Source organism: Entelurus aequoreus, linkage group LG03, assembly GCF_033978785.1.
Source record: "Entelurus aequoreus isolate RoL-2023_Sb linkage group LG03, RoL_Eaeq_v1.1, whole genome shotgun sequence".
NCBI lineage: Eukaryota > Metazoa > Chordata > Actinopteri > Syngnathiformes > Syngnathidae > Entelurus > Entelurus aequoreus.
Window position 1 is genome coordinate 59,802,471 of NC_084733.1, and position 15,840 is coordinate 59,818,310.

Genomic DNA, 15,840 nt, shown 5'->3' on the forward strand with positions numbered 1-15,840 from the left:
AGCCCGTCTGCTATCCAACTCAAAGTCCTCCTGGTTGTGTTGCTGTAGCCAGCCGCTAATACACCGATCCCACCTACAGCTTTCTTCTTTGCTGTCTCCATTGTTCATTAAACAAATTGCAAAAGATTCACCAACACAGATGTCCAGAATACTGTGGAATTTTTCGATGAAAACAGACGCTGAAGTATTGGGACACCATTGTGTCCCAATACTTCCGTTCAATCCGTGACGTCACGCGCAAACGTCATCATATCGAGACGTTTTCAGCCGGATATTTCCCGGGAAATTTAAAATTGCACTTTATAAGTTAACCGGCCGTATTGGCATGTGTTGCATTGTTAAGATTTCATCATTGATATATAAACTATCAGACTGCGTGGTCGGTAGTAGTGGGTTTCAGTAGGCCTTTAATGGCTCCCTGGAGCATTTTTAAAACAGGTTTGAAAATTGGAAAAGATCGGATATTTTTTTTTCTTTTGTTTTAGTATGTTTTTTGTTTGAGGACAAACATGACACAAACCTTCCCAATTGTTATAAAGCCCACTGTTTAATTTTTTTGTGTGTATGCTTCACTGATGGAGCATTTGGTGAACATCGTTTTGTCCTACTAATTTCGGCGGTTCTTGAACTCACCACAGTTTGTTTACATGTAAAATCTTCCACTCCTTCTTTGTCTCATTTTGTCCAACAAACTTTTTATGCTGTGCGTGAATACACAAAGGTGTGCTTTGTTGATGTTATTGACTTGTTGGAGTGCTAATCAGGCTTACTTCGTCAGTGCATGACTGCAAGCTAATCAATGCTAACATGCTGTTTAGGCAAATATGTAAATAATGATGTACATATTGCATCATTATGCCTCATATGTAGGTATATTTGAGCTCATTTAATATCCTTTACTTTTATCCTGGTTGTATACAATTTAGTTTTGCATGTGTCATGACACATTATCTGTATGTAATATTGGCTGCATTTGTGTGTGTGCCATGTTGTTCCAAACCACAGCAAACATTACCTAGCTTGCCAAAGATTGTAATAAAGCTATTAAAAGAAGACGGCCTGCTGTTAGCCTGTTGTACACACACACACATCTATACCTTTGGCCATTAAAAGCCAGTAATTTCCAGGAGTTATCTCACCTTCTGAGTAGTCTCTGATTTACTAATGGTTTTTAATGTTGTAAAAATGTGTAGAATAAATATCAAATTTCAAGATTTCTGCGACACACAGTCATTTTGATGATAGGCTATTATCGCTAATATAGACACTTGCGTCATGTGATGCCTTCTTAATAAGACTTATATACGGCTATTAATTTTTTGCGGCTCCAGACAAATTTGTTTTTTGTATTTTTGGTCCAATATGGCTCTTTCAACGTTTTGGGTTGCCGACCACTGTTTCAGAAGGACAATTTCTTAAACAAATTAAATGCAAAGTAGCCATTTTCATGCATTGAAACATGTACTTCACACACAGGCACAAGATGTACGTGGACGATCTTGTTGTCAACGTCAAGGGGAGACATTGTTGGTTACTGTAGATGTGAAAATGTGTGATCTTTTCTACTGGATGAGAGTAAATAAGACGCTTGATCAGTAAGTTTTAGCAGTAGAGGAATGATACAAGCTCCATTGTAAAAGCTAACTGCTATCTTAGCTTAGTTTGTCATATACAATAACTGTTACTGGTCTCAGATGCAAAATTATACTTTGATGAAATAAAAGTATGTCTTATTGTAAGTTTATGAGCTGGAGTATGTTTCGAAATATATACAGACATATTATTTTGGTTAATTTTGTCAGAAAAATTAACGTCAAAACGACAGCAATTGCATGCTTTCGGGCACAACCGCACACGTCCTTGAGAACAATCATGGCACCTGTTGATTAGTTGTCCAAACTCTCTTCATACACGACTCTGGGTATAGTACGCCATATAAACAAAATTTATGTCCAGAAAAAATGGTTACCAGGCACCCACAATGCATTGCGAAGTTGCGTGCCCTTTCAAGCCCTATGTAGTGAGTCCCCAGAACCCACGAGTGGTAATTTAGTGGGTCCTAGGAAAATTCAGTGGGTCCCCACAAGTGTTCCGAATAACTGCATTTGAAGTAACGTCACTCGCTACTTTTGATGTGGTTGTACGTCAACAAAACAGCGTCAAAAGCACAGCAACTTCAATGCAGGAAATATATGTTTTACTAATAAAAGCAAAAACTACCACCACACTAAATTTAACTTGATATCAAATAGACGGAAGAAACATCACACAGCAAACAACACATATGTAAGTACAAGCACACGTACACACTATTACTTCTAGGCAGAGGTGGGTAGTAATGCGCTCATTTACTCCGTTACATCTACTTGAGTAACTTTTGGGATAAATTGTACTTCTAAGAGTAGTTTTAATGCAACATACTTTTACTTTTACTTGAGTATATTTATAGGGAAGAAACGCTACTTTTACTCCGCTCCATTTATCTACATTCAGCTCGCTACTTGCTACTGATTTTTATCGATCTGTTAATGCACGCTTTGTTTGGTTTGGTTTGTCAGACAGACCTTCAAAGTAGGATCTATCACATGCCTGCGTTTCACCAATCAAATGCAGTCACTGGTGACGTTTAACTCCGTTTCACCAATCACATGCAGTCACTGGTGACGTTTAACTCCATTTCACCAACAGAGCCAGGCGGTCACATGATTAACAAGCTTAAGCTTACATGAACTCAACGTCAAATTTGAGGAAGCACATCACGGTAAGTAACGTTAGTAGATATTTTGGCTGTCACCGTAGGCTGATGTTAGCTTCCCTGCTATGAATCACTGTCAAATGTACATTGTGTGGGGACATTTATTAACGCACTGCAGCCTCATAGACACACACACACACATGCACACATGCACACACACACACACACACACACACACACACACACACACACACACACACACACACACACACACACACACACACACACACACACACACACACACACACATGCATAGAAACACCAATCAGTGTGTTCCCAGGTGCAGCCCACACCTATCAGTTTATGGTTTGCGTAAAGGCTAACTTGTTATTTTCCTTTGTAATCTCTGCCTACTGAGCCTATGGTGCTGTTAAGTTATTGTGGCTCAATTTGCCTTAATTTTTTTTATGTTAATGTATTATTATTTAATATATATTATTGTTTTAGTTGCTTAAGAGATATTCCTGGCTCTGAATTTGCTCATTGCTATTTTTATGTTTTTGTGCATTATTTGTTGCCGTCATCATTAAACGAACAGGTTACTCATCAGTTACTCAGTACTTGAGTAGTTTTTTCACAACATACTTTTTACTTTTACTCAAGTAAATATTTGGGTGACTACTCCTTACTTTTACTTGAGTAATACATCTCTAAAGTAACAGTACTCTTACTTGAGTACAATTTCTGGCTACTCTACCCACCTCTGCTTCTAGGGAATAATGAAGACCAAATCAATGATTAATGGGACAAGCATGCAATCCTACAGTACACAGTTTGTGAAAAAGGAAAATACAGCTATTGAAGCACATTCAATTCCTCTATTAACTAGCACTGACACAATCGAGCGAAAAGATTCAACAGAGTTGCCCTAACTGCCCACAAACTGCGAGTCTGAGCTAACAGACACAGCTGAGTTAGTGCTACTCTCTCTGGGCGCTAATCTCCCACCTTATTTATCAAAAGGCACCACCTTTTAAAGGCACATACACACACGCTGGTCTCATGAAACGTTTCAACTGTATATGCCAGATATTTGAAGTTTTTTGTTTGTTTAAAGTAAAGCAATAATTACTTCCCGTAGTAATTAATTAAATTCATTAAAGAGTAATTCCATTATTAATTCAGTTACTTGTTACTTTGCCAAAAAGTAACTGTAATTAATTAACTTTTTTATAGTAATTTTCCAAACACTAGGCTCCAGCCCCTCAGAGAGGGACAAGCGGATGGATGGATGTATAGTCCCCACTAAAAGGGGCTGTTTGCAACCTATACATGCATGCCTATAGGGCGCTAACTTTCCAAAGTATTTTAAGCAATATATCCCACCTACTTTCGGCTTTCAGCATGTATTGACATAACTACGCTCGTACGCAACATGTACCTGCGTATTAGCTTTGTGTGTTATGTTATGTTATGTTATTTTCATTTATTATGCGCCCCCCAACCAACTGTTACATCAGCCCGGGGCGCAGCCCGAGTGGAGAAACAAAAAAACAGAAACAGAGACTGAGACACACAAAGGAATCTAAACTAAACATTTAAGACTCACAATGAACACATAAATTAAAAGTCATCTGCGGTAAAAAGGTGAGTTTTAAGCCGTGCTCTAAAAGAGTCCAGAGTTGTGGTGGACTTAATATTGCTAGCTAATGACAGCGATCTGGATAGCTAACATTAGCTACCATTGAATGTATATTCTATCATAACAACAACATGACTACAAATTGTTAGTTGCTTTTTTTGGACTGCTTTTGTGTAAGTGCACACGCTCCCTGCGTGTACGAGACAGGGGTGAATGCCAAACAAATTCCTCGGACCGATTACCAATTTTTACTCAGTATAATTAGTAATGGTAAAACATTTAGACATTTTGTTCTGTTAAAACCCATAATGGCACATAAACTAGCTGGTGGTGTTTGTGTTTTTTTTGGTTGAAAAATGTAACAGAGCAAGTTGCAAAGCTGAGCCCCTTTAAACATATTCTTATTTTCCTAAAAATGTTGTATTGAATTCCTTTGGTGGTGGTATTGTATAGTATGGTTATACCAGATGGATTTATTTATGTTGAACAATGTATAAAATGTATACATATGTATAAAATAGCATTTTGTAACAACATAAATAACACCTAAATAAGTAAGTAAAATTCAAATGAAAACAACTAGTACCAAAAAATATCAATAGACGTGCTGATTCTAACACAAACAAAACATTCTTAACTGCAAGTGATGTGCCTCTTTTGTTGAGAGTAGTGCAAATGTTGCAGTACATGAAATTGTAATTTGAAAAATGCAGATATTTGTATGTGGCGATGAGCCATTTTGTGTGGAAAATGCACAAGACAGAGGAGACAGCAGTTCATACAGGAGATGTTGAGATACTATTGCTAGTCTGATCAGTGGTAGTGGAAACATAAATTATAGTTGCTGACTAGCAATAGGTTTTATCTTTTTCTTCAGTGGTATTTTTGCATTCTCCTTTCCCTGCTTCCTATCTTGTCAGAAGCAGCATGTAAGCACAGGCGCCATCTGAGCATAACAAAACAGGGGCGCCATTCAAAGATTTATTCATCACTGCAAAAGGAGTACCGTATTTTTCGGATTATAAATCGCAGTTTTTTTCATAGTTTGGTGCAACATATACTCCGGAGCGACTTATGTGTGAAATTATTAACACATTACCGTAAAATATCAAATACCGTATTTTTCGGATTATAAATCGTAGTTTTTTTCATAGCTTGGCCGTGGGTGCGACATATACTCCGGAGCGATTTATGTGTGAAATTATTAACACATTACCGTAAAATATCAAATAATATTATTTATCTCATTCGCATAAGAGTCGAAGCAAATGGCAGCAATCGTCACACACGTCAGCAATCGTCACACACGTCAACCAATAAGAATTCGGCGGGGGAAGGTCATGGCATAAGTGCATTGTGGGTCATGGGATGCTAACTGCTATATGCTACTACCGTAGCTATTAAAATGGATCACATCAACATTGGCGGTAACTTATAAAAACTGAGAAGGACTGAACAAAAATGGCACCGAAAAGGAAATCATATACTGCAGATTACAAGCTGGACGTAGTGAAATGTGCAGCAGAGAACGGCAATCGAGCAGCAGAAAGAAAGGACATACCAGAGGCGACACCGGGGAGGAAGATTTCATCGGATTTAGCGATCGGGAGTGACAGATTGTTTGGTAAACGTATAGCATGTTCTATATGTTACAGTTATTTGAATGACTCTTGCCATGATGTGTTGCGTTAACATACCAGGCATGTTCTCAGTTGGTTATTTGTGCGTCATATGGCGTACACTTATTCAGCCTGTTGTTCACTATTCTTTATTTGTTTTAAATTGCCTTTCAAATGTCTATTCTTGGTGTTGGATTTTATCAAATAAATTTCCCCCAAAAATGCGACTTATACTCCAGTGCGACGTATATATGTTTTTTTCCTTCTTTATTGTGCATTTTCGGCCGGTGCGACGTATACTCCGGAGCGACTTGTAGTCCGAAAAATACGGTATGTTTACTTATTGCATCAGGGCGCGTCCCCTAAATGTTAAAACACTGTCAAATACTGTAAGTGATCAAAACTTCAAGCAGTGGAAACATGGGTTTATTTACTTTGTATGAATCTTTAGTTGTTGAAACACAATGGGCAGTGATTGGCTGATTGCTTTGATTGCAGCTAAACTAGCATGTCGCGAGTGCGGCAATACTGTGTACATGTGATCAAGTCTGCGCTGAGAGGGCGCAGAGGGTTGATACAGCGGTTCTCTGATGTGCTGAAAATGTTTTTTATCCCCTAAATTCTTGTTTGATCTACTTTAAATAGATTTTAATAGCAAAATGTGATTGAAAGGGTTGAAATCCGTACTTGCATGTGTGCCACCTTTTATTTGTACTAGTTGCATAATCTATTTTAGGCGCATAAGCGAGAGAGATCCTGACACAGACTACAGCCAAAAACATTGATCTGCTCAGGTTTCTTGACTGTAACCTAAATACTGAGGAGAGGGTTCAGTAATGATACACACATGCTTGATACTCAATAGTTAAGGTCTTACCTGTTCATCCTGAACTGGGTGGCAATCCTGTCAAAGCACAGTGCCACAAGGGATACATGCGTAACACATTTGCTGGAGCAGTTTGGAGAACCCTCCTCTATAGAGGCCTGTAGGAGACAAAGGTTCACCTGCAACAAAACAAAACATTTTAATTTATATCAATAAATATTATTTTTAAAGAGACAAAAATAGATGAAAAATGATTTAGAAACTCATTGATACAGTCCATGACAAACATTTTCTGTGGTTTCCCTTGATCAGATCAAAACACTGGACCTCTCATTATACGGGGTCATGAGGCTTACCTTAGGGATGGAGACATTGGCTTGGAGCCCCTTGATTTTCACATTATCCGGTTTGATGGACAGGTCTGTCTGGCCGTTGGAGATATTGAGAGAGCCCTGGGTCGTGCCCTCTGTCTTGGATAGCTGGTTCTCTTGTTTGCTTGCTTGGCTCTGTGTGGTCCAGATTCAAAACAATGGGACTGCAATTACTAGCGTGAATGCTATCTTGACTTTATACATTCAGGGAACGACAGAGTCATGATTCAAATGAATTTAAAATATATTTATTTGCTTTTTGTCGCACTTACAGATTCAGTGACGGTAGACTTGCTGATCTGATAGGCCTCATTTAGAACATTCCCATGTAGGTCATCTAAAATGACTGCAGGATGGCAGATGCTGGCAAAGTGGACCATAGACTCAATGTACCTGAAATCAACCAAATACAAAGATGAGCTGCAATAAAGGAACATATATAATGGATCCACATGAGACATCTGTTTCAGTGGTTCTTCAGTTTTTGTATGCCCCACTTTTTGTGTATTTCAGATTTCAAAAAACATTTTCACCCAATAATTGGTATGGTTTTCATATACAGTCTTGGTTATCCTATGGCAAAACATCGAGAATAGTTCACAAACAAAGAATCCAATGAGTTAGTGACTATTTGTGCTACAGTCTTAAAGGGAAACTGCACTTTTTTTTTGGAATGCTGTCTATCATTCACAATCCCTACGTAGGTCAAGAACACGTATGATTGTATTTTTGTATGCATAAATCAACAAACAATGAAGCCAAAGGTAGTTGCTCTATTCCGCCTATAAATTAATCGAAAAACATTCAAAAACATCCATCAACTTTTGATATGCAAGCTGTAAGTAAACAGTATATGTAACAGACATATTCATAATAACATGTAATATTTATGTATTTTGCTCTACAGCGTTGTATTAACTTTACAGGCGCATCACAACGTTCGCTTTTCCCTTCAACAGCAAATACTAAGCATCATGCAGCAGTATTGCTGAGTGCTGAACAAGTTATACAAACTTTGAACATAAAACAACCACTTACTGTACAATATCTGCTCTCACTAAGATGGCGACTGATGGAATGTTCATATATTCCCGTTTAGATAAAAAATTAATAATCCCAATGAAGGGTTAAAAGAAAAAACGTGCCGCAAACAAGCGTCTGTGCGTGTCTTTCTTGCCATCTCCGGTCTGGATGTCAAAGTTGACCAACTTTTCGGTTTATGGCTACAACCTTCTATTATCCAGGTTAAGGGCATGATTTATAATTTATAATTAACTTTCACCAGCTCAGAGGTGATGTTTCAGCTCACTGGTTCAACATATCAATATAGCATCATAAGCTGGTTAACTCTCTTCGATCAAGGTGGCGCTAAAAATTGTTTGTTGGTGTTAGCGCTTATAATAGTAATATTACTAATACTTAATTTAAGTACATATTCAATTATATATATTTAATTCCATATCAAAATATGTATATATCTAATTATATATATATTTAATTTAAGTACCGTATTTTCTGCACTATAAGGCGCACCTTCAATGAATTGCCTATTTTAAAACGTTGTTCATATATAAGGCGCACCGCATTATAAGGCGCATAGAATAGACGCTACAGTAGAGGCTGGGGTTACGTTATGCATCCATTAGATGGAGCTGCGCTAAAGGGAATGTCAACAAAACAAATAGTGATTGTACTGACACTTCTACTTGCTGCTCTCTGTTCAACAACTCACTGTTCGAGTTTGTCCTCCAACTGTAGCCATCTCGCTTTGTTCCCTCGGAAACTCTGTTTAGTCTTCTTTACTTGGCGCAGGTCATCATGTTGCTTCCTCCACTTCCGCACCATTGATTCGTTAATGTTAAATTCTCTCGCTGCTGCTCTATTCCCGTGTTCTACTGCGTGACTGATCGCCTTGAGTTTAAACTCTGCGTTGTAAGCGTGTCTCTTAATAGGAGCCATTTTTGGGTCTTTACATAAAGTTTAGGTCTCGCAATTACGGGACTTCATTTTCCCCCGTAGAAGAAGAACTTCTTCTTCTACGGTAAGCAGCCGCCGACTTCATTTTTCCTCCGTAGAAGAAGAACTTCAGCAGCCGCCTAATTAATTTTCTCCCGTAGAAGAAGAAGCGCTTCCTCTACGGTAAGCAGCCGTAGAAGGGGTGAAATGAAGTCGGCGTAGTTACTGTAGATGCGAGACCTGTTGTGGCTCAATATTGGTCCATATATAAGGCGCACCGGATTATAAGGCGCACTGTCAGCTTTTGAGGAAATTGGAGGTTTTTAGGTGCGCCTTATAGTGCGGAAAATATGGTATATATATTCAGGTCACGGAATGTAAATGAGTATTATTTGCAATTTGTAGATGTTAATTTAGTGTGATCCTATTAGTGCCATTGTTAGCCACCTTGTACTGGCTGTATTTTACGAGTTAGAATGCATAAAAAAAAGAAAAACATATGTGTTCTAGTCTTACATAGTGATTGTCAATGAAATTCCAAAAAATTCCAAAAAAAGTGCAGTTCCCTGTTGATCATGCATTTTTTCAAGTGGTCTTCTCACTTTGATGAGAAGTGTATGTTTTATTGTGTGGTCTAAAAAAGCAGATACTGTTTACTACCTGTCCAGCGTCTCAGCCACAAGAGGTGTAAGAACCACATTAATGGCTCCTTTCACCTCCACGATAGCCGTGGTCCTGGTCTGAGCCAAAGGCTGCTCCAGAGTCCAGTCATCTGTTGTATCTTCATCAATGTTGTCCATTGCTCTCTTATCCAGGGGAGTATATGGAGTGCTACAGAGAAGACAAAATATAATTTTACAGTATGTCATGAACAGTGAGTATTCAGACCAGTGCAAAAACAACACTGTTATTGTTTTCTAGTACCGTAACAGTTAATCTAATTATTTACAATGTTATAACACCGTTACCAACAGTCAAAAGCGGTGCGTTCCTTTGCATTAATATCTAACAGCTGTTACCTGGCCTTGCTTGCTCAGCCAGGCAAAAGACAGGATCTGCAAATAAACTGTTTTTTTCTGATTTGTGAAAGACTGATTTAAAACTGCCGTTTTACTACTTCAATGTTATTAATGTAAAAGGCATGTGAAGTGTACGTAAAGTGTTTGTCTGTATCAATTTAATTCAATACTTATGAAACATCCCTCAACCGCACTAGCCACTACTAAGCTATTTTTTTTAGTTGTGAAGCAAATATTTTGATGTGGGCCTACTGTTGTAGTTAGAGGTTCACTAAATACTGAGTTAAATGAAGTACCTGTCAATAATGTTTTACTGAAGCAACTGGCCTGTGAAACCCACGCTTAAAAATCTGAAAGATCTTACATAAAAAAAGTAATACAACAATGACTTTCTCTTTATATTTAGTAAATACATTACTAATTCAATTACTTTTCAAGCAAATTAAACAGTAAGTTTAAATAATAACATTTTTTTAATTATTTGCACAAACTGGTCATTAAAAAAAAAAATCAAAAAGTTATATGAGAGAATAGGCCTATTATCACATAAGATATACAAAACATATATTTTTAATTTCATGAATACCTGTTATCACCCATCAACTGAAGGCCTCTATCTAACAGAGAACTGGCTGAAAGGCCCTGTTTTGTCACCTGAAATATACCAATATTAATATACAGTTGTAATGTGGATTCAAATGTATATTTTGAAAAACTAAATCATGACAAACTAAATGAATTCACAACAACCTTAAAGCTTGGAACAGACAATTGCTCAAAGGAGACGGAGCTTTCTTCACTTGTGGGTGTGTCAAGATCTAAGGGTCGGTGTAGTGACGACTTAGAAGTCCTCTTGTTAGTGGGCTGCTTGACAGACCAGTTGGAGACCTTATAGAAACAAAGCAGACAACACACAAACACAACGAAAAAGTTATCATACCAGAAAATATCAGCTGATCAATATTATCGGCCAAAATTGGCATATAAACTTGATATTTAGTATTTTTCTGCTGAAAACAATATTGCATAAAGTATTGCCTGGCAGTATATGCTTGCTAATATGCACACACAAGGAACTATTTCCAAGTTTGGGCTTTGGATGGTAAATATAACATTTGTAAAGTGCTGGTTATGCGAAGGAGGAGTAAGGTGTTTGCTTCAATACTTCTAGTTTAACATCAAACCTCAGGAAGAATCACCCGTTTATGCAGCAAAATAATATGTAGCGATTGGCAACACCCAGTTTATGAATTCAAGGATTGTTAGATTTGTTATCTTTGACGGGTAATCGACCAATAAGCATGTTCTACTGTATCAGAAATTTTAGATAATATGCTTACTTGATATTGAGCCAGGTAGTTTTGGTAGCACACCATCAAGTGGGGCTGTCGGGTTACTGGACCAGGCTCAGCTGTTTTCTCAGCTTCCACTGAGCTCTCTTCCTCCATAGCCAGAGCAGATACAAAGGAGGCCTGGGATATGTGGCTCGGAAGGGACTGGGAAGGCAGTGGGGGCAACATTGGTGGCAGAGGCAGTGGGCGGGGCTCAGTGATAAGCTCGCCATTGAGAACGTAAGCAAGAGGACCCTCAACACTGTGGTAGATGGAACTCCGGCTAAATTAAATAAAACAAGACAATTTAAATAATGTAGGTGTGGTGATGGCAATATCGCGAAATGATCAAGTATGACACATAGAATGGATCTGCTATCCCCGTTTAAATAAAAAAAATTCATTTCAGTAGGCCTTTAAAATAATATAAATATAATTGCAATATTTCAGTTGATGTGTAATGAATCCAGAATGTATGACATTTTTGTTTTTTTAATTGCCTTACAGAAAATAAAGAACTTTATCACAATATTCTAATTTTCTGAGACAGTCCTGTACATGAAGTAAAATGTTGTAACTTATTTTCAAAACTCCCTTCAAAGCGCCACTAAAACTAAAGTAGAGTCCTATATTTGTAATCATAGGGTCAAGCTAACCTGTAGTTCTCCATGTAATACGGGGGCTGCTGGGGTTGCTGCATCTGCTGCCTCCTCCTTTTTTTACGGCCCGGATACGTCCCTGGACCCTCATCCGCACTGCTGATAGGCTCAAAGTCCTCAGCGGCAGAAAAGTAGGCTTCACTGTCAGCCACCGACATGCTGGAGTCGGCGGAGCGGTACTGATGGAAGGTATTGGAGTCTGCTGAAGGCGTGAAGGGGAAGGAGCCATAGCTCCGACGCTGACGTGGCGAATCCAGGACGTTCTCGTCACTGCGTGAAACATCACAGCTGAACTGGACGCCTCCAGACAGTACTGGGGGAGGCTTTTCGTTGAAGACAGCAGCTGACAGACTCTTGGTGCTGCCTAATCGTCCTGAGTGTACCGAAGACTGTCGTTTAAGAGGAGAGCAGAGAGGGGAGCGCCCTGAAGAGCGTTCCTGAGAGTTGTTGGGTGAAATGGGAGAAACCTCTGGAATATCCCTGAAAGTCCTGTAAAAGGCGCAAATGCAAAATTTACAGCTGCACGATTTCTATTTGAAGTTTTCAACACAGTTAAACCTGGATTATGCTCCTGTGTGGCCACTATGTTGCCCCCTCCTAATCCGTTATGATTTTTTAGCTCTGGGTAGAACATGTGTGGTGGAATTCTCTGCCAGAACAGGCTTTTGTTTTACACAACTAAGGGAGAAACTATGGCTCTTGTCGACTATTTACAAAATTAGCTTGTTAGCTTTCTTTGTCGTGACAAACCAATGGCAAATAAAGAGAGATGAAGACTGTTGTTGGAGCTGGAAGTAAGAACATTTATTGCAAACATTGATCAGGAATCAAAGAAGGCGTTTGCGACAGTGGGTTGTACGCCCTCCGGACGTGTTGCATACACAGGAAATACTGTGGTACAAGCTGACCATTCGCAGCCTTTAAGGTCCATGTCAACACGGCACAATGTACAAAACCCAAACCCAGTGAAGTTGGCACGTTGTGTAAATCGTACATAAAAACAGAATACAATGATTTGCTAATCCTTTTCAACCTATACTCAATTGAATAGACTGCTAAGACAAGACACTTAACGTTCAAACTGGTAAACTTTGTTATGTTTTGCAAATATTTGCTCATTTGGAATTTGATGCCTGCAACATGTTTAAAAAAAACTGGCACAAGTGGCAAAAAAGACTGAGAAAGTTGAGGAATGCTCATCAAACACTTATTTGGAACATCCCACAGGTGAACAGGCTAATTGGGAACAGGTAGGTGCCATGATTGGGATTAAAAGCAGCTTCCATGACATGCTCAGTCATTGACAAACAAGGATGGGGCAAGAGTCACCACTTTGTGAACACATTTGTCAGCAAATTGTCCAACAGTTTAAGAACAACATTTCTCAACGAGCTATTGCAAGGAATTTACGGATTTCACCATCTACGGTCCGTAATATCATCAAAATGTTCAGAGAATCTGGAGAAATCACTGCACATAAGCGGCTAAGCCTGTGACCTTCGATCCCTCAGGCGGTACTGCATCAAAAAGCGACATCAGTGTTTGAAGGAGATCACCACATGGGCTCAGGAACACTTCAGAAAACCACAGTCAGTAACTAGAGTTTGTCGCTAAATCTGTAAGTGCAAGTTAAAACTCTACTATGCAAAGCAAAAGCCATTTATCAACAACACCCAGAAACGCCACCGGCTTCGCTGGGCCCGAGCTCATCCAAGACGGACTGATGCAAAGTGTAAAAGTGTTGTGTGGTGTGGTCTGACGAGTCCACAATTCAATTTGTTTTTGGAAACTGTGGACGTCGTTTCCTCCGGGACAAAGAGGAAAAGAACCATCCGGATTGTTATAGGCGCATGGTTCAAAAGCGAGCATGGTATGGGGGTATATTAGTACCCAAGGCATGGGTAACTTACACATCTGTGAAGGCACCATTAATACTGAAAGGTACATACAGGCTTTGAGCAACATATGTTGCCATCCAAGCAACATTATCATGGACACTGCTTATTTCAGCAAGATATGCCTAGCCACGTGTTACAACAGCGTGGCTTCATATTAAAATAGTTCGGGTACTAGACTGGCCTGCCTGTAGTCCAGCCTTGATTCCCATTGTACATGTGTCATGATGTGTGGCTTATTATCAAGCGTAAAATACGACAACGGAGACCCCGGACTGTGGAACAATTTAAGCTGTACATCAAGCAAGAAAGGGAAATAATTCCACCTGAAAAGCTTCAAAAATTGGTCTCCTCAGTTCCCAAACGTCTACTGAGTGTTGTTAAAAGGAAAGGCCATGTAACACAGTGGTAAAAAAGCCCCTGTGACAACTTTTTTGCAACGTGTTGCTGCCATTAAATTCTAAAATAATGATTTGCAAAAAAAAATCAAGTTTCTCAGTTCGAACATTAAATATCTTGCTTTGCAGTCTATTCAATTGAATATAAGTTGAAAAGGATTTGCAAATCATTGTATTCTTGTTTATTTACAAATTACACAACGTGCCAACTTCACTGGTATTAGGTTTTGTAGTTGTTGTAGTTGTGTTAATTTGGGGGTGGGAGGGCAGCATAGCGTACACTGGCGCTCAACAAGGAAGCATAATCCACCCTTGCGTATACCTTGTTAAATATTCTAAGCAAAAAAAACAGTCAGATATTGTCAATAACAATCAAAAGCATTCTCTAGGCCACTCACTCAACAGGAATTTTGCCATTCACAGGAAATGCGCGTTGTTCAACACTTGGCGAGGGGGTGTCCCTTTCTCCAGCCAGTAAGGGCAATGCCGCACTAGAGGAACTATTTTCTTCAGAGGAGGAGGCAGAGCTGTGAGAGCGTTGGGGTACCTGGAGACTTAAGTGCTGTTGACCACGCCTCTGAGGCACCTCAGGAGGCAGGCAGGGTGAGTGTGTATCGGTTTTTAGTCCAACAACCCTCCCTGCAAAAAAAAAAAAAGAAAGAAAATGTACAGTAACAACGTAAATATTTCACATACTTAGTTAGGCCTGCCCACCTTGAAGACAAATGTCTTCAAGGTTATACACAAAACAATGTTCTACAAGCCGACCAATCATAGCCTTTACGGCCGTGTCGCTGTGGCAATAGATTAATTTCAAGAGGATTTGCAAGGGTAGGAGTGTGCCGGTGTAGCATACCCTATTGCAGGGGTGTCCAAATGTGTGGCCCGGCAAATTTTTTAACGGTGTGTAGAGTAAAGAGAAAAAGTTTAAATATTGACATTAAAAACTAAGGAAGCACAATGTTTTGTTTTATTCAAGCCGATACGGATACAGATAACTGCTTCTCAAGACCAGCACTATTATTAACTTATTTATATGTAATATTTTTCAAATGTAGATTCAAGTGTAGTTTGTGGACACCTTTCTTTGCGGCTGACTTTGGGTCAGCTTCTTTAGCAGCAGGCGCCTTGTAAGCTTTCAAAACATCGTTGTTGCGATGCTAGCTTTTCAGGTGGCCGATAAGGTTTGATGTGTTGAAACTCGATATTCATTTTCTCTTCACGGTCTGCATGAATGCAGAACTTTTGATGCAAATAGCACAAAAAAAACATTTCTCTAAAAACAAAAGTCCCTCACTATCGAAGCCCAGTTAGTTTACAAGGAGCTCAGGGGATGTTTACGACAGGCGAGCAGGAGAAAAGGAGCACTTAACTGTAACACACATTATAGGTAATTTTGCCTCATTTGAGTTTTACACTGATTATCAGA

The 15,840-nt window shown here is 39.1% G+C and overlaps 1 protein-coding gene across 5 annotated transcripts in view; it reads right to left on the minus strand.

The window, feature by feature from the left end:
- kiaa1109 (KIAA1109 ortholog) overlaps positions 1 to 15,840 on the minus strand; it is a 260,969-nt gene that overhangs the window by 145,661 nt on the left and 99,468 nt on the right. For all 5 annotated transcript variants that reach the window (XM_062042306.1, XM_062042308.1, XM_062042307.1 and 2 more), the window contains exons 27-35: positions 14,810 to 15,050; positions 12,116 to 12,607; positions 11,469 to 11,742; positions 10,879 to 11,016; positions 10,715 to 10,782; positions 9,770 to 9,940; positions 7,426 to 7,546; positions 7,139 to 7,288; positions 6,834 to 6,961 (exon numbers count right to left, since the gene is read on the minus strand). In XM_062042306.1, the coding sequence (XP_061898290.1) occupies positions 6,834 to 6,961; positions 7,139 to 7,288; positions 7,426 to 7,546; positions 9,770 to 9,940; positions 10,715 to 10,782; positions 10,879 to 11,016; positions 11,469 to 11,742; positions 12,116 to 12,607; positions 14,810 to 15,050 (1,783 nt within the window). The remainder of the gene's footprint in view (positions 1 to 6,833; positions 6,962 to 7,138; positions 7,289 to 7,425; positions 7,547 to 9,769; positions 9,941 to 10,714; positions 10,783 to 10,878; positions 11,017 to 11,468; positions 11,743 to 12,115; positions 12,608 to 14,809; positions 15,051 to 15,840) is intronic.